Genomic DNA, 24,824 nt, shown 5'->3' with positions numbered 1-24,824 from the left:
ACCAAAAGCTATAACACGTGATGTCACCAACTCCCTCTGCCCCTCCTCACCAGGCAGTCCCTCTGCAGGGTCTTGACCAAGGCGCTATAAGTATCAGTGTCCAGCATCAGCCCATCCTGCAGGTCCTGCAGGAAGTCCAGGTCCTTGAAGGTGGGCTTGGCCTTCTCCCGCTCCTTCTTGGAAGCCCGCCGCTTGTACGTGGAACCCTTCAGGTCGTACTTGAGGTGCATGCGGATGGCGCTGGGCAGCACGTTGTTCATGACCACCACGCGGATGTTCTTCCCACCCGACTGCACACAGTACAGTCCAAAGAATTTGGGCAGAAGGGTCCTGGGGTTCTGGTTCAGATTCTGGGAGGAGGAGATCAGATGTTAGAGGGAAATGGGAAACGGCCAGGGAGGACATACTTACATCTTCGTGCGATCACACGGCGTTTGGCGCTGGCATGCAAAATGCTTCCGGAAACTAATTAGGTTCGAGTCACAATGCTGTGCGTTAATTGCATAAAAGGGCACTGTCAACAGTATTGTACACACTCAACGATAGCAGGAGTTTCCTGCATTGGCAGAACATCAGAAGAGAGAGGACGGTATAAACACTACATATATGTTAATATTGGGATTAAAGGTTCTAGAATAGAAGAAGATTAGAACAGATTGTAGCCATCGGGATTGTTTGGCTAAAAATAGCAAGATGGTAATGCTCTGGTGAAGCAGCCTTTCAGTCTGGCCCGTGCATCCTGCCACTGCAGGGAAAACCTCTTCAAATCTGCTTCAATAGATTGGGGTAGAAGAGGCAAAGAGTCAAGATTTTCAGCGGAGACAAAAAAAAAAAACCTGTATTTAAATCAGCAGAGAAGGGTGAGCAGCCGTTCTCTTCCAGTGCAGAAGAGAAACAGAAACAGGAACAGAGAGAGGGGGAGAGAACGAGAAAGAGGGAGAGGGGGAGAGAGGGAGGAAGGGCAGAAGAGAGATAGAACTCACCATGTAATACCAGGAAAGAAAGGAAATACAGAGAGAGAGGTCAGCTATTCCCAGCTAGTACTAGATTTGAAGAAGAAAGAACTCTATAAGTAGTACCAGATCAGAGAGGACCCAGTTTATGATACTGAATTATAGAGGATCTACCGTGTAGTACCAGATCAGAGAGGACCGACCATATGGTATCAGATCAAAGGGGACCCATCATATAGTACCAGAGCAGAGTGGACTAACTACACAGTACCAGACCAGAGAGAACACGCCATATAGTACCAGATCAGTCTAGATCAGACTAACCACCAAGTACCAGATCAGAGATGACTCACCATAGAGTACCAGATCGGAGAGGACTAACCATGTAGTACCAGACTAGAGATGGCTAACCATATACTACCAGATCAGTGAGGGCTAACCATGTAGTACCAGACTAGAGATGGCTAACCATATAGTACAAGACCAGAGAGGACTTACCATGTAGTACCCGGGCAAAAGTTTCTGCAGAAACTCAGCCTCCTTGTGCATGACTGTCTTGATGATGAACTCGTCGTCCTTGGTGACATAAAAGATGGAGCCACTGGCCCCAGGGTTGGACAGCTCGATGAGGGGCTCGTTGCAGAGAGAGTACTGGGGGTGAAGCAGAGTGAGGAGGGGGGCTGTGAAGTCAGAGAATGTACCGGCTCTCTGCGCTCACAAACATAGTCAAGAAAACTCAGCATTACACTTAACAATTTGTCTTCATGTCCTATGATCCCAGACACACACACACACACACACACACACACACACACGTGCTCCAGTGACTCACGACCTGCGCCGCCTGAAGCTAGCGCCCCCGTCAGCATGCTGTGACTCATACCCCCGTCTCTCTGACAGCTCCCTCATCTCCATCCCAGCATGACCCAACCTTGGCATGCCCGAGTGAGCCGAGACCCCCCACCCATGCGGCGACGGCACGAGGGGGCGGGGCCCTCGTACCAGGTAATCGTCGGGCCGGATGCCAAAGAGCTCGCGGAAGTAGCGGAAGGCGACGGGCGCGTAGGTTTTGAAGCGGAAGTCTGGGTAGTGATGTGCTGGGGTCAGATTGCTGCCCTCACTGGAGAGAGAACGAGAGGGTGCAGAGTCACTGTGGTCCTTCATGGCCCCTGCAGAGGGTTCATGCAGATCCACGTGGTCCCCCCCGTCTCAGAAGTAAAAAAAAAAACCCTCCCCATGCCAAAAAAGTTTATTATTTCTTATTATTTGTGATTATGATTTAATTAAACATAAAGAACCAAAATTCATTTTTGCCTATGCAGCTTGATGCTGATCATGTTACATGTTTCTCAGAACTACTCACGACATAGAGACACTCACCTTGGGAAGAAGATGCTCTCCACCACGTAGAAGTCCTGCATCAGCACGTCCCTCTCTGGCTTCGAGCTCAGGTTGCCCACCGTGTAGCCAATGCCCAGCTGAATGGCCCCCTTCAGAGCTGAAGACGTGGTCTGGACAGACAGACAGACAGACAGACAGACACACACACACACGTTTGTTTTGCTTGCCAAAAACTTAAAACTCTGCGCCAACAAAAAAATGTGCTCATTTGTAAAATCTTAGATTATTATGATCCAATCAGAATCGTCCTGCCGCAGTTATTCAGCACATCCTGGATTCTGCAGCCTTGTTGCGCCTGAGGTTAAGCATCATAACCACCTTCTTATACGTGGTTTCTCCTGAAGCGTCCACCCCCCGGTGTCCGATCTTCTTCCCGGGACCGGAACCCATCTGTCCCGACGAGGATGGCATCTAGATGGAAGAGACGAGACGGTGAGATGGAGCGAAAGACAGAGAGAGGGAGAGACGTGTTGTCTGAGGCTCAGCTGTGAGAAGATGCTGAATTTCTTTGGGACAGCGGGGGGGCGACGCCTCCTCCAGAGGCCGGTGGCCCCGCCACAGATGGGAAGCTCACCTCTGTCACCAAGGCCTTCCTGGCGGCTGCGTCTGGGGAGGAAACACAAGACAGACCAGGGTCAAGAGACGCCATTTTCTACCACGGCAGAGTAAACAGAGACGCTAATGACAGGCCTGCGGACAGGGAAGCCACACATTTGCACAAACAGGAGGCGATTTTCAAGACTGTAATTCAACAAACTACAGGGGGGGGGGGGGGTTTGGGGCTGTTTTCAGTCCGTGCTAAAATGAAACAAAAGGCTCGTTTAAAATGCACAGCTGGGAAAAACACATGCCGGCCTGGCTTGTGGGAGTTATATTACAGAAAAATGTTATGAGGGCAGAGTGAAAAATGATTGGTTGGGATAGATAACCAATCAGATTGTAGAGGAGGTGGATCCCAGCAACTAGAGCAGGCGGGACCAACCAAAACTCCCATGAGCCCAGACTATGGTGAAAGATGCATGAGTCTGGGAATCAAGCTGTAGCCAATCATTCATCTCAGACTGTAATATGAAAATGCTCCAAGGTGTTGGATGACTGCCTGACCCTGTGCTCAGAATTCAGGCTTTGCTATATATGTGCACACCTTGAAGGAGAGCATTATGGGATATGTGAACACTAAAAAAACTCCTATGCACCTGTACTCATACAAATGACAAATTTCATTTCATTCTTTTTTTTCTTAATTCTAAACACAACTGCAGGGAAAGAGCCAGCAGGGGCGCAGAGGATAGTATATCCATGCGGACAGGTGTGCGGCAGCCCTCTCTGGGAAGCTGTGGCGTCACCACCCTCCCCCCCCCGCCTCCACACGCGTGCAGAACAAAGCTGGGCTCAGAGGCCACGAGAGAGAGAAAGAGAGAGAGAGGCATGCTTCCCGCAGACTCTCAGAAAAACACCTCCGGGCCGGAACTTCACATTACAGTCACGTAATTTCATACGCAGCGATCGGAGGGGTGTAAATGGAATAAATTTTTAGGATGTACAGCAGGAGGCAGCGGCGAACATGACAGCGGGGTGGAGAGACTCATCGGCCGCTTCGCACGCGGCGTTGCTGCTGCCTCCGTTTCTCGCGTAGGGCCATGTGACGGTGTCAAAGAAAGACCATCTGCTCCGTTCCCTCACCACACACACACACACACACACACACACAGAGGCTTCTGACGCACGAGCCGCAAAAACTGCAAATGAGATCTCACCCGGGGTGAGAACGCTGCACTAAAAATGAAGAATCTCTGAGCCACATCACCCGGCACCGACACAGCAAAGCCCGCCCCCCCACCGCACATTCCCTCTCCCTTACTAAAAATGACATTCCTCCGACGGGCTTCATCCTCGAACCCACCGCACGGCTCATCTCAGCCTGTCACTGTCACCAAATTAGCGCTTCATTTGCGGGGATTTGAAGTCCCCTGCCTTCCTACCTAGCAACTGAAGGTTGCTAAGGACAAATTTCGGGTATATAAATAAACACGGAGGTGTGTGTGGTTTGCATGTCCTCCCCGTGTCGCCCAAAGACACGCAGTCAGGCTAACTGGTGTTTCGAAATTGGCCGTAGTGTATGACTTTGTGTGTGTGTGCGTGTGTGTGTGTGTGTGTGAGTACCCCCGCCTTCTGCCCTGTGCTGTCTGGGATGGGCTCCAGCCCCGCCCCGCGTGACCAGAACCAGGATAAGCGATTAGAATGTGGATTAACACGGAACATTAGTCAGATGGTTAACGCACCATTTCTGCGCTTGGCAGACTGAATTGCCGCACGTCCGGTATTCAGACCCCTATGCTTCACCCACGATTCCCGCATGCAGGTCGGCCGGCCCCCGCAGTCGGGACACACTTTGCATTGTGCCAGTTGCCAGCGGAGAAGGGTCACAGCCTGACACAGGAAAAGCCCCCTAGGTCTGAGACGCGTGACTGCGGGGGTGGCAGCTGGCAGAGATTCCCGTTTCTCTGTTCCTTACTCTTCCTATAAGATCACTCTCTGGCTTTTACCCACAGAGAGACTGGATTGCAGCACAACCGGATCGGGAACTGCAGTAAGATGCAGAGATGCTGAAATGCTATGGCAGCTCATCTTTGGTCCACGTTCTGAAAGCGCTATGCAGATGTGACAGCATATTCGGCTGGGTGAGGCACTGCAAGCAGAACAGACGGAGACAGCCACACCGCCTGAAGTTTAGATTAGGTAATCCGTCGGAAGCTGAGCAGGTTTGGGCCTGGTCAGTACGTGGATGGGAGACCAATGAAGAAAGCTGGGTTGCTGCTGGAAGAGGTGTTGGTGCAGCCAGCAGGGGGAGCCCATCCTGTGGTCTGTGGGGATCCCAATGCCCCAGTGCAGTGATGGGGACACTGTGGCCAGCAGGGGGAGCCCATCCTGTGGTCTGTGGGGATCCCAATGCCCCAGTGCAGTGATGGGGACACTGTGGCCAGCAGGGGGAGCCCATCCTGTGGTCTGTAGGGATCCTAATGCCCCAGTGTGCAGTGATGGGGACACTGTGGCCAGCAGGGGGAGCCCATCCTGTGGTCTACGGGGATCCTAATGCCCCAGTGCAGTGATGGGACACTGGGCTGTAAAAATGTTGCCGTCCTTCAGATGAGACATAAAGCTGAGATCCTGACTCTCTGAGGCCCTAAAGGATCCCTGGGTGTCTTTTGAAAGACTAGGGGTGGTACCCTGATCCCCTGGCTAAAACTGCCCTCTGTGGCCCTATCAGATCTGGCCTGCTAACCATCCCCTATATCTAACTGGTGAATTCTCTCCTGCCCCTTCACCACCTTAGCCACTGTGTGGTGAGCGTACTGGTGCAGAATGGCTGCCGTCACATCATCCAGGTGGGGGCTACACAGAGATGAGGGACGATGCGGCTCTGTGTTGGTTCTGTAAAGGGCTTCGGGTGTCTTGAAAAGCGCTACACAAATGTAACATTCACTCAAACATATACAGAAAAAATGTAACCTAGAAAAGGTTACTGTGGGGGCATGGCGGTACTGGGGGAGGGGTACTGGACATATGGACACTGGCTTTTTTGTAATGGTCTGGGTCTTGATCAAAGCATGCAGTGCCGAAGTGCCTTTTCTCCAACACCAGTACCTGCTGAGAGCCGAACACGTTCCCCCGTCAGCAAAAAGCGAGAGGATCACACGTTAACCGTCTCTGGTCACCTGACACGCTTCTCTAAGAAAAACAGGATGATCTCTTTCTGGCAGCCGTTTGCTTTACTTTAGCGTCTGAAGCTATCAATTACAGAAACACTGTTATGAGCTATGAAGCTGTTAGGCAGAGCCACATAATAAAACGAACAACAATTCTGCTACATCAGAGACTGAAAGCCATTAAAGCTGGGTGCTGAATCATAAAAGTGCTCATTTGATGGGACCGCGCATCATCTGCAGAAGGTGAGCAGGATTTAATCTGCATTAGAAAATATCTGATCTGGAAATGATATATGAGGTTTTATTCAGTCGTCTGCTAAAATTAGGTGTCAGATGCCTGTATTTCTCAGAAAAGTGGCTTTCAATTTTCAGAATCTGTGTATTCTAGAAGGTTGCTTTTAGGATGCTAAATAACAAAGGATTCTGATTCCAATGTGAGTTTAAAGAAGAGAGATGTGTGAAATAAAGCACGACAAAAACCTCACCGTTTCGATGACCTTCAGCAATCCGGCTGCTGTGGACATGTAATGACAGTCGGACAGACGGCATGGACACCCGTGACACGTCTGCCATGTGGGGGCTCCACCCACCTGTCTATTTGCGGACAGGTCAGCGCTGAGAAGGCGCAATCAATTGGATTGACTCTGACTTTAATCTGTGGCCACTGCCCAGAACACAGGAAACTGCAGCCGACCAATCACAGTGTAGGATTATGAGTGGAGGAGAGCCCCTGGGGAACCAGAAGGGTACAGATCGCGCCGTTAAATCTGCAGAGGTGGGGGCAGGTGGAGGTGGGGAGGGTAGGGTATGTGTCTAGATCACCTAATGCACTTAAAGGGTCCTGTCATTTACGATGATTCTGTCGACAGACAGCCATAAGATATAATTATTAAAACACAAATAAAAGGCCTGCAGCATGCTCGGTGTCAGGACTCTTCGTACCATAATAATAGTAATAATAATAATAATAATAATAATAGTATTTATTTATATAGCACCTTTCACATATAAAATGCAGTCCAAAAAAAAGATAAGGAAAAAAGAGACAAGCAACTAAACAGGGTAAGCAATTACGGAGCAAATACGTGCAAGGAGATGGTATAAAAGAACAAAGTACTCAAATTAGAATAAATAATAAGATGATTATATAAAAAAGCAAAAACAAAATATAACATTAGAATAAAAGATTTGTGCATGGCAGTCATGCCGGCAATCCCAGCAACGGCAGCCATACCAACAACTAGAGCTAATTCATAATGAGGGTATATGTCTATCAGACAGACTACATAACCAAAAAGGTAGAAACTTTATAAATAACTGTAAAATGTTCTAAACTGTTCGTTTTCCATGCAGGACATGCAGGTGGATCTTGATTTGCGAGGATAAACATGTGGGGCAGCCTGGTATGACCCATACGCTAGAGATTAGCAATGCTAGAAAAATGCCACTCTGAAGGCAGCCGTGCGTCCCATCAGACGGGCCCGACGGTTGGGTTGGCGTTTTCCTAGCGCGCTTCCTCAGCGCCTTTCGCTGCTCATGTCACATGTTTCATGTGCAAGGTGCCTACTGAGCCACGGACCATGCACAAGGTCTCAGTGAGAATCTGCAGCTCCTCTGTGCAAAAGCTGATAATTCATATGCAAAAAGAGCTCCCCTACGTCTAACACCTCCTCTTGCAGCATTAAAGTTCTACTTATGCACTTATAAGGTACGTATATAGCCACCTGTCCATTTTCAGCTCAATTATCCCAAGAAAAAATGCACTGAGAAATTTCACAGTAAAACCGTGAAGTTTACAGTTAAACCTTAATTATTCATAGTTCTACTATAAATTACATTATTTGACGATGAACATTTCAAAGTAGAACTGTGAACTCTTGTTTGATTTGGAAGTTCTTGGTCATCTCCTCCGATGTTTAATAATTCTGACTAGAGGCCCAAATTGTGGAAATACTTCCAATTTTTAGAGATTGAAGGACTTTATTGAACTGTTGCTCCGGTTACTTGTTTAATCATCCAGTGTATATTTGTAACATTCTTTTATTGTTTATATTCATTACCGCCAATATTTGTGCAGTAATTTTTAAAGCATAATGCCAAAAAGGCCGGCCGTGTAGGTGTAGGTTTCACAGTTTACCCACAAAAATAGTGCCAATTCACTGTAAAAATTCGTGGTTGAACTGTCAAACAAGTTTAGACTTTTATGATGAAATTCCAGAGTGCATTTTTTCCTGTGATGGACATGGGGGGACACTGACGTCCCTGCTGGGCAAAGTCAGGTGACAAACATCCAAGCAGGATACCTGCGTCTTACGAGGTTTTGTTTTCTCTGTACCGACCCAGATGTCCAACCCTCAGCTGCAGCTCCTCCCAAAAACACACATATATCGTTTCTGTCCCCAGTGCAAAGCAGCAGCTGTTTCCACCCATTTCTCCACACAGTTTCTCAAATACACTTCCTGTTCCTTCCTCCCTGTGTCATGTGACTCTGCCCTCGCAAAGTAACATTACACCGTAATGCCCATAATCCTGGGACAGGATACCAGCTTATCTTCAGAAAATTATAATATCTTATTTTCTTTCTTATGTCATTTGCATAGAATTTCACTCCGGTGGGAATCCAGTGCCTTATTCGCTTAGCCCGTATTGCAGATACTGCTTGCCTCTTTAGAGAAACTCGATAAAGTTTTAGCCTCAATAAATCTCTCAATAAGTCCAGCAGGGGGATATTTTTCCCTCTGTTCTCACCGTTCCTTTCTACTTCCACATTCTGCGAGGAAGACTCAGCCAGCACTGAGGCTCCGACAGTTGATAAGGCTGCATGTGTCCGGTCAGAGCATAATAGTTCCCTTTTGAAGGACACAGTCTGGGTGGAAGACTCTGTCATACTCAGGTGACCTTCACCATCGTGGTCTAGGAGACCATGCCATAGGGGTTTAAGGCCGTTTACACCAGCGTTAGCCCACTAGGAAAACACTTTGTCTACAATTATTCACTTACACTCTTGAATAATGGAATTATTGCAGGAAATTTGCTTTTGAACTCAATGCCTGGCAGAGAAACAAAGAAAGTATCCATGATATGCGAACTGTAAACACGGTTAAATGAAGTGAGGCTGTGCCCGGCTCTCCGGGCTGCCTTGAGGGCCTGTATTTCAGCTCTTCTGCCGTGATGCAACCCTGGCCTGGAAATGGGCCAGTAGGAGAGCCCTACCTCCAGACACCCGGCCCTGGCAGCTTCCCCGCCCTGTCGTGGGATTAAGGCCAATCTGCAGAGCCTCAGACCTGCCAGAGGAGGCGCTCCATGCGGTAAACAGCACAGCGCAGGGCCGCCAGACAGTCGGCACGGTGACCCTCAGCGGCACATCTCAAAGCCTCCAGATATACAGAGCAAGCAGGAGATTCGGGGCCGTTCACTGGGGTTAGGCTTGGCAACAGAGCAAAAAACCGACTGCGCGCTACCGACAGAAGCAGAAAGAATCCAACTCGAGAGTCGAGCCATTGGGGCTTAAGGGTTTAGCTAATTAATTGCCCCAATGAAGCAAAAAAGCCACAATCAAGTGTAGCAGAGTTCAGCTCAGCTCAGTGGAGAGCTTCTTCAGATGAAGATTTTCTTCATGGGGAAACCTGAAACATTATCACAGCGCAACATATAATATATGTATTAGTAAACAGATAAACAGATTTCTGTTCTATGCGAGTTTATTGATCAATTTCATCAATGTACTTTGACCTGCTGCCACAGACGGTGAGTCTGGGGCCAAATGTGGCAAGAGGGGAGTCAAGGGGAAGGAGCCCAGGAGTCACAGTTTCCTCCTGATCCCGAGACGTTACACCGCCCCTCCCCTGTCCTCCTATTTATGTCTTACTTACCAGACCGTTAAAAACCCCATCTGTGTCCAAGTCTGCGCATCGGGTCTTATCAACGGAGGACTGAGACATGAAGCTTAGATGGAACCACGAACGCTTTTATTTTCCTTCAGCAAAAATCACCAAAAAGTGATTTAAAAAAGTAACAAAAAAGTGTTCTTAATATATACTAACCCTCCAGATGACTAAGCTTTGAGTCAGCGTGCAAACCCTACCCTCACAGACAGCTCATTGCAATGAAATTACCTCAATTACTCACTATCTTCACAATATTAGCTTGGATAATCTGATTTGTTTTATACGTTTCTAAGTAATAAATCTTCAGTTTATTTCCCAAAAGTACCATTTGCTTATTCATATTGGCGGCTATTTGTTGCAGGCAGATAGCCTGTTTGTTAAGAAATATTCTCAGTGCGTTTGTTCTCTTTATAATCTGTATTTAGCTTACAAATCTCTAAGCCCATACAGAATCAAGGTCAATACTAGATTTGCTGTCCATTTCAAAGCGATTTATTACATGTGTGCTATGCATTTTTATTTGTTGGTTTAAAGAACTGCACTTGTGTGTCTTCAATTATAAAGACTCACACTACAGTGAAGTTCTCTCCAGTCTCCTCTTTGACATGTGACCATCAGCCAGCTTCATTCCGTGCCGCCACTGCAGTTATACGCTCTTCCCGAGACGTCTGACTGACGTTTGACTTGGACCACACAAGCAGCTGCCAGAAATAACGGGCTGAACTGCATCACCCACCAATTACGGTTTGGAGGTCGGCAGCTGGGGAGGGAGCGGAGGGGGGTGCGGGTACCCTTATGGGCGGCCGTCCGCGTCTTCTGACTGACACGTAGTCGGTTGTGTACCAGGGCCGCCGGCCTGGTGTGTGGGAATGTGGGGGGTACGGTTTGAGGAAATCATGGATTAGTATGTGTTCTAAGACGCCTGGCGGTATTATCACAGTGATAGAAGGCCCAGAGCGGAAGGGAAAAAAATCCCTGGGATATGCGTGGAAAAAACTAACAGATGCACCAAAAGAGGTTCCTTAAATAAAACATATTATTAGAAATGACAATGCAAGCAAAAAAAAAAAAACGAATAAGAAAAAAAAAGATCCGGTCTTCACCACCTGCAAGCTTATGTAACAACAGAGCTTATGTAACACCAAGTTTACCCGACAGAAAAACTGTGAAGTAAGACCTTTCTTCATGGACAACCAGACGCTAGCTACAGCTTTTTGATTAGATATGCTGACTACAGCCCTTACTCACGATTTAGTGCAGAGAGTGAGGTTAACGTGCTGCGGAGTGAGCGGACCGTGCCAGGGCTGATTGGGAAGAAGGGTGAGCGGCAGGCTGTCTGTACAGACCGGCCTCTCCAGACGCCAATCCCACGATCTGGACGGCGAGAACTTCTCGAGTGACTGTCAGCGGATTCCACCGTCTCACCTTAAACACCGCGTGACCACCAGCACTATACAGTATTTAACACAAAGGCATTTCTTTCCTGCTCGCCAACATTAAAATTTAACCTGTACGGCTGAGGAAATTTCCCCAAAGACCATGGGGCCGATTCAGTAAGTCCCCGAATTGCCATCGACTCCAAGCCCAGCGAACCGAATAGTCAGCATAAAATATGAAATCACCGACATGCCTCATTTCATTTGGCCTGTATCAGCAAAACAAGTAATTCCTCATAACAAAATGTATATTCCGATGCATATTTTCCCCGTTTGTGGGTAATTCTTTCGGATGAGGTGTATATCGGATGATACAGAAGGTCTCGTGTCAGCTGTCATTCACGGCGGGGAGCTAAACAGCATCTTTTCCTTCTGTCTTTCTTCTCGATGCAGAAAACAGGCAGCATTAAGTATTCAGGAAAAATATGCTCAATGCACAGTGGGTGGGATTATCTCATACCGTCAGATCTAACCAAATTCCAATTCGTTGATCAGTTCCCATTCAAACTATCCATCAATATTATGAGCAGGGGCTGCCGTTGGGGGGGGGAGGTGTTAGGATGATTCCAAGGGCCCCTAAGTGACGGGGGAACAAAAAATTTGGAGAATACTGGATTGGTCTGGACTGGGGGGCCCCAATAACATATGTTTTCATGGGGCCCAAAATCTTTAACAATGCCCTTGATTATGAGAATATATTCCTGCTCAAGCACAGCGATGAAACAATGCAAGCCAGCATTAGTACCCTGTGTTCACCCAGGAACTAAAGACCCTGGCATTCTGGAACAGGAACCTTCCCAGAGTTCTAATTTGTCTCGTTACCCATAATCCCCCCAGTAAGATGGCTACGTACGTAATTCTCCTCCTGGCAGTTACAATCTACTGGCTAAGTTAATTTCCGGTGCTCTCCTTTATGACCTCAGTGGCTCTTTACGGCAAATCTGTCAGGAGCATCTGTTAACACCCAGAATACAACTGACTCCATTTAACTTTCCTCCATATATTAACATTTTTGTTTGGTATTAACTCACCCAGTAGCTCATTCCGGGGTGACTGGATGGCCGTCCTGACCAGAGGATTTAAAGCTTACCAAAACAAATCGAACTGAACTGAACTGCCCTGTGTCATAGACAAACAGTTGGAAGACTGATGGATGGAAGGAAGGATGGATGGATGGATGGATGGATAAACGAACAAATCAGCTGAATTGAAAATATAGAAAGACTACTGCACAGCATCCAAGGTGGCACAGCAGAGTGACTATTAATTCAAGCTTTAGGTTCAATTTTAGGAACAAGAAACATCACAGAATCATCAGAAACTTTCTTTCCAAGATTCTAAGGACAGGCAAACAAATACTGAGCAGCAAACAGGCCTGGGGATTTGGACACAGCAGGGGTCTCCAATTCCGATCTTGGAGAATTACTGTCCAGTAGGTCTCCTATCCTGCCTGGCTTCTCATGAGCCACACCTGCTCCTAGTATTTACCTGAGAACAGGTGTGGCTCATCAGAAGCCGGGTAGGATAGAAAACCTACCGGACGGTAGCTCTACAGGACAGGAGTTGGAGACCCCTGAGAAACAGTAAGTCAATGCATTCTGACTGTGGAGAGCAGTGGTTTGGTCCAGGAGCACCCTATAGAATTGGGGAAGGTATGCATGAACCAGTTATGAGATCTTCAAATGAACCCAAGCTTGAAGAGCTTTAATTTTGAAGGCTTTTTTGGCACAAGAAAACAAGTGGCCAATATGGAAAGAGCTACAGACAATGTGAGACAGGCCTCTGGGTCTCCGTGTTTAGCAGCACTGTGGAAAGTTCTCGTTCATACGGCGCTGGCCGGGAGAGCAGCTTACAGCAAGAGAAGCGACCGGCTCTGTTTGGATTCGGGTGTCAGTCCAGGTGTTTGTTTAGTCTGCTGAGCATAAGACATGAGCGTGAAGGTGAAACAGGATGAGCTCACGGACACTCGAGTTTCCCCGTTTCGGGGCGGAGGTGGATACGGGCAAGGGAACGGCAAACACGGTGTCTGCGCGTAACGGAATGCCGGCGAACAGGAGGCCGAGAGCAGAATGTGAAAAAGGGACCGGCCGATAGAGAAACAATAACAGATACAGAGATATCCATGGACACACACACACACAAAGTCAAATTTACAAACACTTGGGCATATACACACACTGAAGACACGCACAAAACAAAAGAGAGCAGATTGCCAGGAACTCTCCAACAGGAGCGTCCATCCAGAAAGACCTGCAAAGCTAAACTTATGAACTCAGCAATCTTGCCAACAGCAGTAACCATTAAATGAAGTTTGCTCAAAAATTCTCCTCTGGGAGTCACAGAATAACAGAATATCCTATTCAGATGTGCGCATCCATTTTTGGGAATTTCCGACATCTCATCGGCAAGCCTAGAGACACCAGACTGGTCATGACATGAGCGCCATGTTTTGTATTATGGAGTACAAGTCAAGCGATTCAGTGCACAAACCACTGCAACCTAAGTACTACAGATCTCCACCTCCATCCCAGATATTAAAATATTCAGTACATAAACACCTGACTCTTAAGTACTGCAGTTTAAAAGCCATCAACATCTACATCACAGCTACTTAACTTTCACTCCTGCTGCAACCAGTCCAGGTTTACGTTCCATTAGATCTCCCTCCTGGATGTGGACTAGTCAAATTGCAAATGAAGTTTCCCTTTACAAAATTAATTAGATATTTAGTTCTTTATGTGAGAGCACGTTTAAATCTTCCACAAATTATCTGAAGTGGCTACAATTTCATTTTTCACATCTATCACGCAAACATCTCCAATGTGTAATGGATTCTTTGATAGGCACTGCTAGCACAGAAACCCAAACACCGCGGCCCACAGGAATGAGAGCCAAGCAGCGCTGGACCACACAGATTGTATATATCGGACAGTGTTTGTCGATCACTGCACTCAGTGTATACATGGTTTGCATGCTGTATAGACTATGAGTGGTTTGAAAGCAAGTGCTGTTCACAATTCCCTCACTTATAGCAGCCTGACTATGCTAATTAATAGGAGTTAAAAAGAGTGGCTTGTTCCTGGGGTCGCAGCCCAGGAGAAAGTCGGAGATCCAGGAAGGGCTGCAAGAAAAGGAGACCCACTGTCCCTACAGGACACAGGGACGCTGTTCCAGGCAAGCGATCGACCGGGAGTCTTCATAGAAATACCATCCAGCTGAGATGAAAACCAAACAACTATGGCCATGAACAAGGACACCAGACCCTATAACAACACAGGACTGATTTGACTTTAACTCCAGTTGACTTTGGGATGATCCCTTAAAGGAGACTGATTAGCCAGATGCAGATTTTTCTCAGTCACTCGTGGGATTTTTATTTACACAAAAATGTTCTGAGGGCAGAAGGAAAAATGATTGTTTATCTCTCTGAGCCAAGCGGATTGTAGAGGAGGTGGGACTAACCAGTCAGATGTCTTGGTCCCACCTCCTCTAGTTACTTGAACCCACCTCCTCTACACTCTGATTGTTTGTCTCTCTGAACAAATCATTGTTCCTTCTGCCCTCAGAACATTTTCAGGTAAGTAAAAAAAACTCCCATGAGCGTCTCACTTAAGCAGCACACAGATATGGCCGATGTCCTTCTGTAGCGCCACCCGTCATGCAGCAACAGCTGGATGCCTGTGGCACACGTTTTTGGTCTGAGCTGCTGAAGCAAAAACAAAAAAATGGCTGCATAAACCGGGGCAGTGTGAGGCTCAACAGGCTTAGGCTCAGTGCCTGTGATTGGAAGATTGCCAGGTCCAGGCCTCAGCATAACGGTCACATGTCTGTGGGCCCATCAGCAGGACCCTTAACCCCCCAGTTCCCCAGGTGCTCATGATTAATGCCTCTCTCCTCTGGCCCGGAAATTAAGAGCACGTCGCTTTCGTCAGGGATGGTGAGAGACAGCTTGCTTTGACACCCCAGGCTGCCCTTCACCATGATCCCCAAGCTTGTTCTCAGCTGCGTGTTGTCTCATGGAGAGCAGGATGGGGTAGGCGAGAGAGAATTCCCCTACAGGGATCAATAAAGTATCATTCTATTCTAAACAGCATAGCTGTTACGATCTAAATGCCTAAGCAGGGGGATGGAACAGTGGAATTTAGTTAAAGGTACAGAGTGAGGAGACAAAGGCTATAATCACTGACTGCATTCTGGGGACCACTTATTCTGTCCTGATAGAGACTCATAGTTTGTTTCAGCATGTGAGGGGCTCAGGATGGACCCCCCACATCCATGAGTGTGTGTTTGTCCAATCACGGCCCGGCCATTAGAGCATATTTCGACACTCCAGGAAACCATAAGGCTCACCGTTTCCCAGCATGCTCCTGACTAGCACTGGGGTCCTGTCTAAGCAAGCCGTCTCTCACCATTCCTGACGAAAGCGACGTGCTAGTAATTTCCAAGCCTTGCCGGGCCAGAAGAGGCAGGAATTAATCATGAGCCTTAAAGTTCACTTAAGATGCTCAAATGCTCGGTCTGACGCTGCAACAGAATGACGGCGCACACACCAAAGCCATCACACAGCGTTAGCACGCGGCTAAAGCATGTGACTGCATACTCAGACTGTCCTACTCCGAGGGCCTGAAGTGTTTATTAAACACTGCGCACATGATAGGTGTTTTCTATTATGGGTGTTATGGATATCGACCAAGCAACACATTTGATCTTAGGTTAATTGCAGAGAAAGTGTAATGCATGTCATTCAGTATCTGTCAGAGGAAGAACTGTCACATTTAGGAACACCACACCTCTCTGTGCTCTCCCGTGCGTTAAACTCCATTCTGGGGTGCTGGTAAAGACAGACCCCCAAAATCATTGTAACAGATTCAGTATGATACTGTAAACTGAAATGAGGACGAACTGTAAAAATGTCTGCATGCATGAATTTGAGATTTAGGAAGAGTCCCCGTAACAGCTAGCTTGGGAGGCACCGTTTGGCCAGAAAAGTATTCTGGGATGGATGCCATGTATGAATTTCCAGAAAGGCACTATCTTACTGGGTGACAACTACACGATTATAGCAGCGATACAAAAACAGGCATCCCTGCAGATTTAAATGGAGTAGTGCACTAAACGTAATCTAGTAGGCTACTGCTGGTTAAGTTACATTTCCAGGAAAAAACAAATGCAACTTCATTAAATAACATACTATATTATTATTATTACTATTACTGTTATTATTATGACTATTATTATTATTATTGTTATTATTATTATTTCTACTACTACTAATATACTACAATTATAAAAATCAATAAATAACAAAAGGGAATTATAAATGCAACAAATAGCAACACTCTCCGCATGCCCCGCGAAGCAGATATTCCGTACCTAGAAAATCATGTCAGTTGCACCGGCTATTCCGAAATATCAGCAAAAACCGCAGAGCCTGCTGGTGACAAATTACCCGGCGAGGTAACCAGTTACCACCCCCCCCCCCCCCCCCCCCCCCCCTTTCAGTCTATTCGCCTAGTAATTGCCTTCAACGCAATTTAATTTTACATTTATTGCGCTGTCATTAAAAGAACCACGTGACAAATCGACAATATTCAGGTAAATATTATTTATCGATTCCTCTATGTTTAATGCCAATTTAATAAATATATACGGTATTGGTGAACATCACATTATCCATGCCTTGAGTCATCCGTATAGGAATTTCAGCGACATCCTGTAATGAGCCGCGGCGGCATGAGGATCTTGCTTGCAGACATACCTACATGCTGATATATTTACTATGTACGATACATAGAAAAACATACAAGGAAAACACTGACCCAGGTCCCCGGCGTCCATTCCGTAACTAACGCCGACGACGGTGTCCGTATCATCGGAAGCTGCGGACACTCTTGACGGATTGCCTTCCACGGCCTCCGCCAAACCTGCCGCTCCTTCCCCGTCCGCTTCCATTCAGAAACCCGCAATTACAAAAAAAAAATACGGTAATGAAGCTGATTCAATGCGCGCAGCGATGTCTTTGGCGTTAATTAAATGGACGACCTGCGCTAAGCGTCACTAAGCTAGACATTTGGCTAAACAAGGTTTTCCCTATGATGGGGCGCATCTAGCGCGGATTTATGGTTTTCATCGGGGCTGTGTGAGAGCCACACTCAGACGCGCGCCTGCCCCTACGCTGCCGATGGTGCCTTTCATCCGACCCATTCTGTACCACGGCTCTCCATGGGCTGCGCGTCACGTCGCCGCTCGGCTTTCCGACGTAATGGCCCGAAGCTGGGTGACGTCAAGCCGAATCAGAGGCCTGGAGCGCACGAGGCGGAGTCCCACCCGAAGAAGGGCCCGTTTGCGGCTCTTTTCGTGAAAGGCGAAGACGCAGCTCCCCCAGATGGAGAAGCGAGATTCACGATGCTGTGTTTTATTTTGCAGGCCAGTTGTCAGGTGCAGTAAGAAAAATCGCCCCAATATGTCCATCTGGGTGAACAAACAATATATGTCATCTGTATTAGCTTTAAAGTTTGCAAGTGACATACCTTTGAGTATGTGAACGTTTATATATGTAAAATCAGTGCTTGAAGTTGGAAAAAATAAGTGCAGGAACTCTAATTTTCCGACATTTGACATTTGTGCGGTGAAAAAAAAATCAAGTCTTTAGGATGTGTTGGTTCAAAAACTATTTTAATTTAATCATTCTTCCAAGCAATAACCTATAGGCATAGGCTACTTTTTTCTAATTCACAAATGGAATACTGAAAAACCATTAAAACAACATGTAGTCTTTTATCGGTCTTGTGATATTGTCTATTCTCGCGCCACTGTCACTGCGTCGGATCAGTTTCAGTAAGTACCGGAACGCAGAAAAAAGTGGCGGAACCCAAAAGACGAAAATACAGAAGTTCCGGAACTGCGTTCCGCTGCGTTCCGGCCCACTTCAAGCACTGTGTAAAATATTTGAATTTTTAAAAATAATCAGATATCAAAAGCATACAGTACAATAAATTCTGAAGTAGCATTAATAATATAGACACCCCCCAATTATAGCAATGACCATATAATCCTGCAACCAAGTTAATCAATCCCCATTCAAGGCCCACAATCACTCTACTACACCACACAAAGGTAAAGCAGCGAGCCAATACAGACATCCTAACCAGCCCATTCTTCTGCATCTGATTTTCCAGAAAGCTACAATTTGCAAAACAGCCTTAAAGCAGCATAAAGGTTGACATTTTTATTCAGAAAACCTTTGAACAGGACATTCTCTGCATCATTGCAGGTTGGTTGTATTTTTCCTGTAAAATTATATGCACTACCTAGCTAAACCTTTTCCCAAACCAATTTAATAAAACGGCACGTCTCATGTCCTCTGGAGGGATGATTCTAACTAGTACTGTGACTGTATTCAACTCGTTAGTTGAAACAAAATCTTAGTCTGGATTTTTAACTTTGTAAACCTGAGCAATATACCGCTGGCCACTATCCAGCCTGCAAACCTCTGTAGGGCTCCATAGGTGGCACTGTTGCCTTGGCTCTGGCTACATGAAGTTGATGCATTCGAGTTGCATTTCTTGCCTACCTTCCCACAGTGTATGTTTGTGTATCTGTGTGTGCATGCATCCTGCAATATACTGGACACACTGCCTTTTGCCCTGTGCTGCCTGGGATTGTCTCCAGGAACCCCAGCTACACAGCTCAGGATAAGCAGTTGGAAAATGGATGGATGCAACCTTAGTATGCAAATTGTGAGGAGAAACATGACTTTGTCTTGAGTATTGGGTCGAGAACCACTGTTCTGTGAAAGACATCCCCAGAACTATCCAAGTCTAAACAGGTTTAACAAATAAGACACCACACCAAATCTCCAGGTTTTTCCTATTTTTCTTGGACGCAAGGAACACACACCCCCTGTTGAGAGCAGTTGCATCAAATAAAAACAGCCAACAGCAATTTGGATAAAGAATCTGTTTATTGTTAGGCATTACAAAAAAAACCATTTGACCATCATATAGATTCGGTTTTAAATAGCATCCCTGTTCTCACACAGGCTGGCTGAAGCGGGGTCTGGTCTTTCCCAGAGTGGGGGGTGCACGACGAAATAAATCAGGCCTGCCCATTCCGCCAGGCGGTTTTGAGGGCAGGCCGTCACTGGCCTGGGAGTAGAACCGCCCACTCGCAGCTAGCCATGTGAGAGGCAGGGCTGATGTCAGTGTGCTCAAGAAGCTAGCCAAACTACAGATACTTGGGAAGATCCTTTTCAACCACCTGAACAGGAACACAGGAAATGACACTTATTGGTACATTGTCATGTGATGTTTGCACCAAGGCTAAAAGTGGTTGACTGGTTCTGACCAAGCTTAAATGTATGTTTTTAAAATTACAGTCACACAATATATAGTTATGGAAACCAATCTCTTGGGGATACTACAGGTGAAGTCACAACTTACAACTGGGTCATCCATCGGCGAGTATCTCTTCACAACTTTGCCTTCACGGTCAATGAGGAACTATGCAAAAATATAGGTTGAAGAGAATTTAATAATAAAAAAAAAATATTCCTTTTCCTCGAGTCTGGTTTGGAGGATAAAATTTGGTATCTTTTGAGCCTATTCAGCAACTGGTGTAATTACTCATTCACCTTTAATCACCTGCTACAGAACATGTGTTGCTCTGCCCTTTCAATATCATGTCACATTGCAGTCAGACAAGTCCCCTTGTGACAGCAGAGGTCACTGGTTACATCAGGCAGCACAGCCACTCATTTCACAACCAACTGCGTTAGCAACCAATCACAGTCAGTTTAAAAAAAAAAAAAAACTGAAACACACACACACACACACACACACACACACACACACACACACACACACCTGTGACTGACAAGACATGCCAGAGTGAGAAATCTGAAGGAGAAAGTTAAAAATATTAAAAATGTCCACATCATGAAGGGGAATGAAACAGCTATGGAAAGCTGAAGTCATAAGCACAGCCATGGTCACAGCTGGGTTAGTGATTTTCATGTATCAACCATCTTGCTTAATGACCCGGGCGTTGGAACAGAACTTCTGCTACATGAGGGGAGGTTGCATAATTTCCGGCCGTGTCTGATGCCAGGCAGCTACTGACATCTGTACGCAGTAGCGCACATGGGAGGAGGCGCTGACCAACCAGCAAATGTTCATTATCTCACACACAGAAAAATGAGCCTCTGCCTGAGTTCAGAGCTAAAATACCCTCTATAATCAGGTCACATCACAAATGTCATAATGAAGGTTTTAAAAATTACCTTTGTGAAATTCCACTTGATGTTGCTATGAAATGGAAAACAAATTCAGAATTTTACCACACACACCCCAAACAGTAATGTTCAATTACACAACTTGATATCACAACCCTGAGAAGCCAGCCAAGAAAGAAATTCAAACTATGGACCCAATAAAGGCTTGAGGATAATCTCAACCAGGAAACTCACTTTCCCAGTGTCCCTTTCCCATGGGGCTGCTCTTTCATCCACTTCCACAAGGGGTGAGCGTTCTCCCCATTGACATCGATCTTGCTGAAGAGGTCAAAGTTAGCATTGTAACCCTTAGCAAACTCCTTTATCTCCTCCTCTGTTCCTGGTTCCTGAGGAGAGACCACATTGAGTTTGTGTATATTGTTGCTTTGGACAGAAATTACAGCCTGTTAAGCTGGCTGAGCTTGTGTTATACCTCTTACAATGCACCAAATAATTACTATTAACAAACACCCCCCCCCCCTTTTTGGCTGTATGTAACACACCAACTGTCATGCCCCTTGTCTAGGTCTGGAGGGTATAACAGGTAAGTAGGAGAATGAAGTACAGTACTAGCAGGAGGAACAGAAACCCAGTTCACAGGTTTGGGAAGGTAAAGGAAAATAGTCCATTCACCCAGCACTAGGAAATTACAGATTGTCATGAATCAAAGGAATAAGGGACTTATACAGAACACTCAGACACACAGAGCCCAAAGGCTAACGGCCAGTGATTAAATTCTGTTCATACGAAAAGGGCACCCCACAATACTTCATTCAACTGTTAAATCAAAGAAAATATTGTTGTGTATTTAAATCACAACTAATTTATTTTTGTATAGTGCATTATCACAACATTACATCGTCTCAAAGCGCTTCACAGCATCCCCACCCAAAGCCCCATGTGAGTAAGCCATAGGCGACAGTGGCAAGGCAAGTCAACTAGCAGAAAAGACTGGAAAAAGATCAAGGGGGTGATATGCCACCGAGCAAAATGTTTCACCAGAGTCATTAATAAATCTGTTGCAAAAGGTATATAAAACTAGGTCAATGTGACTAAGGTCACAAGCTCACAGTCAAGTTGCGTGACATGAAGAAATGGCGTCTGAGGCCTGACCTGTTTACCAAACTGATTGCAGGGAAAACCCAGGATTCGTAAACCTTGCTCAGCGTACGTGTCGTGCATCTTCGCAAGCTGAGTGTAGTTTACAGGGGTCTTGCCTCATTTGGAGGCGACATTGGTGATGATGCAAACGTAACCTCTGCAGAGAGAAGAAAAAAAAAAAAGACTGAGTGATAAAGCAACAAACACGATAACACGATTGTGGGCGGTGGTGGCTTAATGATTAGGGACGTGCACTTGTAAATGAAAGATTGCTGGTTTGAATCCCTGACCAGCAAAGTACCACAGAGTTACCCTGAGCAAGGTACCGGCCCCAAGCACTGCTCCCTGGGCGCTGAATTAGCTTCCCCCTGCTAGGTCACATTGTCACATATGGGTTAAATGCAGAGGACACATTTCGTTGTGTGCTGTGGTGTGTCAATAATGACCACTGATCACCCAATTCTAAATAAACCAAAGTAATCATCAAGCTAGCATAATGAATGAGCCATCTTCAGACAACCATTAAGACGCGTTCACAATTCTCACTGCTAATAGTCTATTTACCAAGCCATTTAAATGATGTCAGATGGCCTTCACAGTGGTGCCCTGGCTAAAGATTCAATCCTGGCTTGTGCTACACTTGTCTGTGGTGAAAAGGCAAGAGAGCAAGATTCCTTTCACTAAACACCACAGCATATCAGTTGTCAGCTGGGTGCTTGTGTGGTTACATGTGCACCAGGCAAATAACACTAGATGTGAATGAATTTTAAGACGCATCCTCTTTGTGAACTATGGGCTCCAGGTCGGTACCCAAGAGCAAGCAGATCAGGAGTGATGTGCACTAGCTGATACTGCAGCAGAGATTGTTGTGCATTTTGAGGGGTGGGGTGGGGTGGGTGGGGGGGCTTCTCATGGGATTAATCAAGAAATGCAGATTGGAGAGTTTGAACACAAAAAAAGGTGGCTGCTCACCTGTATTTCTCCAGGGATTCCAAGTTGCCATCAATGTCTTTCGCAGAAAAATCGTAAATGGATGTGGCCTTGCGCCAATCTTCAGCCTCCGCAGACTGAGAGGGAGAGAAATAAATGTCTATGGCGTGTCATGAGCTTAGGAACTGTGCAAGTCCAACAAACATGCATTACGGATTAGAGAATGCTGAGGAAGGGAGAACTGAACAAACGCCCATTAACATTCAGCTGTGTCTAGTTTGATGTTCTTGGATTGCGAGACTTAAAAAAAACTTGGATAGTTCTACACAGGTCGAGGGAAAGAAAGCATGATGCAGTAAATGAGATCAAGAATATAACCCTGATTATCAAGGCTTCCTCTCTTGCAAATAAGAATACTTTGGACAGGTGAAACTCTATGCGTCGCTTTGCTGACCAGTAGGTCAAATTTGCTAGTTAATAAAACTGCAGCCTCTCAAGACCGAAGCAACGTGACAGCGGTAAACATTCACTGAAAACCTCATCCACACAACATACAAAATTCATCTCAGTGTCTCCAAGGCAAAAGAATATACAATTACTTCCCTAAAAATAGACCATCAAAATATTTCCCTAAATTATAAAGTGGATCAGTGCTCGGCACTGTAGCTCCGCAGCTTTAGGGCTGGACGTTCGGCTCTTTGTGTATACATTAATCCCAGTTTCCTCTGTCAAAAACATGGTTAGGCAAAACAGTGAATGTAAATAGCCCATTTTGTGTGGCTGTCTGCGTGCGCCTTAATTGTACTGCCATCCCAGCTCACCTTTTCCTTGCAGCCTTTGACGCCTGAATCTCTCAATGATGCCGTGTAAAGTATAAGTCACTATAGGGGTGAGAGTGTGTGTGTGTGTGTGTGTGTGTGTGTGTGTGTGTGTGTGTGTGTGTAATATATATATAAATAATATTATACATAATGACAACATATTTAAAGTGAGCAATCTTACCGTTATACAAATAGCATAAATAATCTAAAATAAAATACAGCAGCCCAGATCCGATTTCAATCACTAGATGCTGACGTAATTCTCGCAGAAGATTCCTTCTTAATGAGTCGGGGATTTAACTTTACCTTAGACATTAAATTGAATTAGTAGCGCGGCGACAAAATGCACGACCTTCGAAGTACAGGGAGAGCAGCAGATACACGCATTGCGGCTCGTTTTATAAAAAGGAACACCTGCAGTTATAGCGCAAATTAGTTAAGTATTAACTAGGCGTATCCATCCGGTCCAAACCGCCGAGACACAAATCAATTAGCAAATTAATGTAATTTACATCGTGAAACCAATATCAAATAGGTACGTTGATTTGAATGGGCTTAATTGTTGATAAGGATTGTTTCAGTGCACCGAATATGCCGTATCGCCCTAAAATTAGCTTACGCTTACCCACAAGTCACTGTTCTCCGTTAGTGACCAAGCGCTAAATATGGCTGACGCTTTAATAATATATTTTTCAAATTCAGAAAAAGATTCGTATGCGGATAACATGTAGCCTACATTTATACATTAGGGATAGTTTCTTACCATCGCTCGAACGCACCCTCGCCGTGCGAGAGTGACAACCAGCAGCGCAGTTCTGATCAGCCGCATAAGCTACGCGCAGAAGAACAGCGATCTGCTCCGGCCACGACCTAAATCACGTGGTGACCCACGCGACCGCGAAATCACCCAATCACCGCACGCCCCCATAATCCATCGTTCGCTAACCCAAAACGTGCGCTTGAAAAGTACAATTTTGTGGTGGCGAGTTCTTTTATGAATAAATATGTTGCTTCATGTATTTATACATATTTATGTTCTTTCAGACGGATTTTGATAGGTCATACATTCCTGGTCGTAATTGCCAATTGGGCTACTTAAGTATTATTTGTACTCGCCCTTCGTCGAAATTACTCGCCTCTGGTGAGCGTTATTTACAGCCCAACCTGACTTGTGGAACACCAATGAAATAAGGCGCTGCGATCAGCGTGGAAATCGTTAGTCGTTTTGATTGTGTTGAAATATATTACGGCTCAAACAATTCACTTTAACAAAGTTATTTCTATGTAGACTGCAAAGCAGGAATAATTATTACACCG

General features: G+C 45.9%; 2 protein-coding genes across 5 annotated transcripts in view; both read right to left on the bottom strand.

The window, feature by feature from the left end:
• Positions 1-17,645, bottom strand: part of LOC111836580 (phosphatidylinositol 4-phosphate 5-kinase type-1 gamma-like) — a 28,857-nt gene extending 11,212 nt beyond the window's left edge. For all 3 annotated transcript variants that reach the window (XR_011984648.1, XM_023797978.2, XM_023797979.2), the window contains exons 1-7: positions 17,204-17,645; positions 2,929-2,960; positions 2,673-2,765; positions 2,334-2,464; positions 1,956-2,073; positions 1,452-1,604; positions 51-350 (exon numbers count right to left, since the gene is read on the bottom strand). Coding sequence is in view for 2 of the 3 variants with exons in the window: in XM_023797978.2 (XP_023653746.1) it covers positions 51-350; positions 1,452-1,604; positions 1,956-2,073; positions 2,334-2,464; positions 2,673-2,765; positions 2,929-2,960; positions 17,204-17,336 (960 nt within the window). In the remaining variant the exon portion in view is untranslated. The remainder of the gene's footprint in view (positions 1-50; positions 351-1,451; positions 1,605-1,955; positions 2,074-2,333; positions 2,465-2,672; positions 2,766-2,928; positions 2,961-17,203) is intronic.
• Positions 17,646-19,328: 1,683 nt separating this feature from the next.
• Positions 19,329-24,410, bottom strand: gpx4b (glutathione peroxidase 4b). 2 transcript variants are annotated; one of them, XM_023798072.2, is made up of 7 exons: positions 24,271-24,410; positions 22,729-22,823; positions 21,769-21,913; positions 20,851-21,002; positions 20,665-20,689; positions 19,826-19,885; positions 19,329-19,643 (listed from the first exon to the last, which is right to left on the bottom strand). In XM_023798072.2, exons 1-7 carry the CDS (start codon positions 24,334-24,336, stop codon positions 19,611-19,613), a joined length of 576 nt encoding a protein of 191 aa, XP_023653840.1. In that variant the 5' UTR covers positions 24,337-24,410; the 3' UTR covers positions 19,329-19,610. The 2 variants fall into 2 exon arrangements, with proteins under 2 accessions (XP_023653840.1, XP_023653841.1); XM_023798073.2 differs by lacking the exon at positions 24,271-24,410 and adding an exon at positions 23,814-23,905.
• Between the last annotated feature and the right edge of the window lie 414 nt (positions 24,411-24,824).

The sequence above is a fragment of the Paramormyrops kingsleyae genome, chromosome 21, assembly GCF_048594095.1.
Source record: "Paramormyrops kingsleyae isolate MSU_618 chromosome 21, PKINGS_0.4, whole genome shotgun sequence".
NCBI lineage: Eukaryota > Metazoa > Chordata > Actinopteri > Osteoglossiformes > Mormyridae > Paramormyrops > Paramormyrops kingsleyae.
Note: the sequence above shows the minus strand (reverse complement) of the source record. Positions and strands in the feature narration are given on the sequence as shown.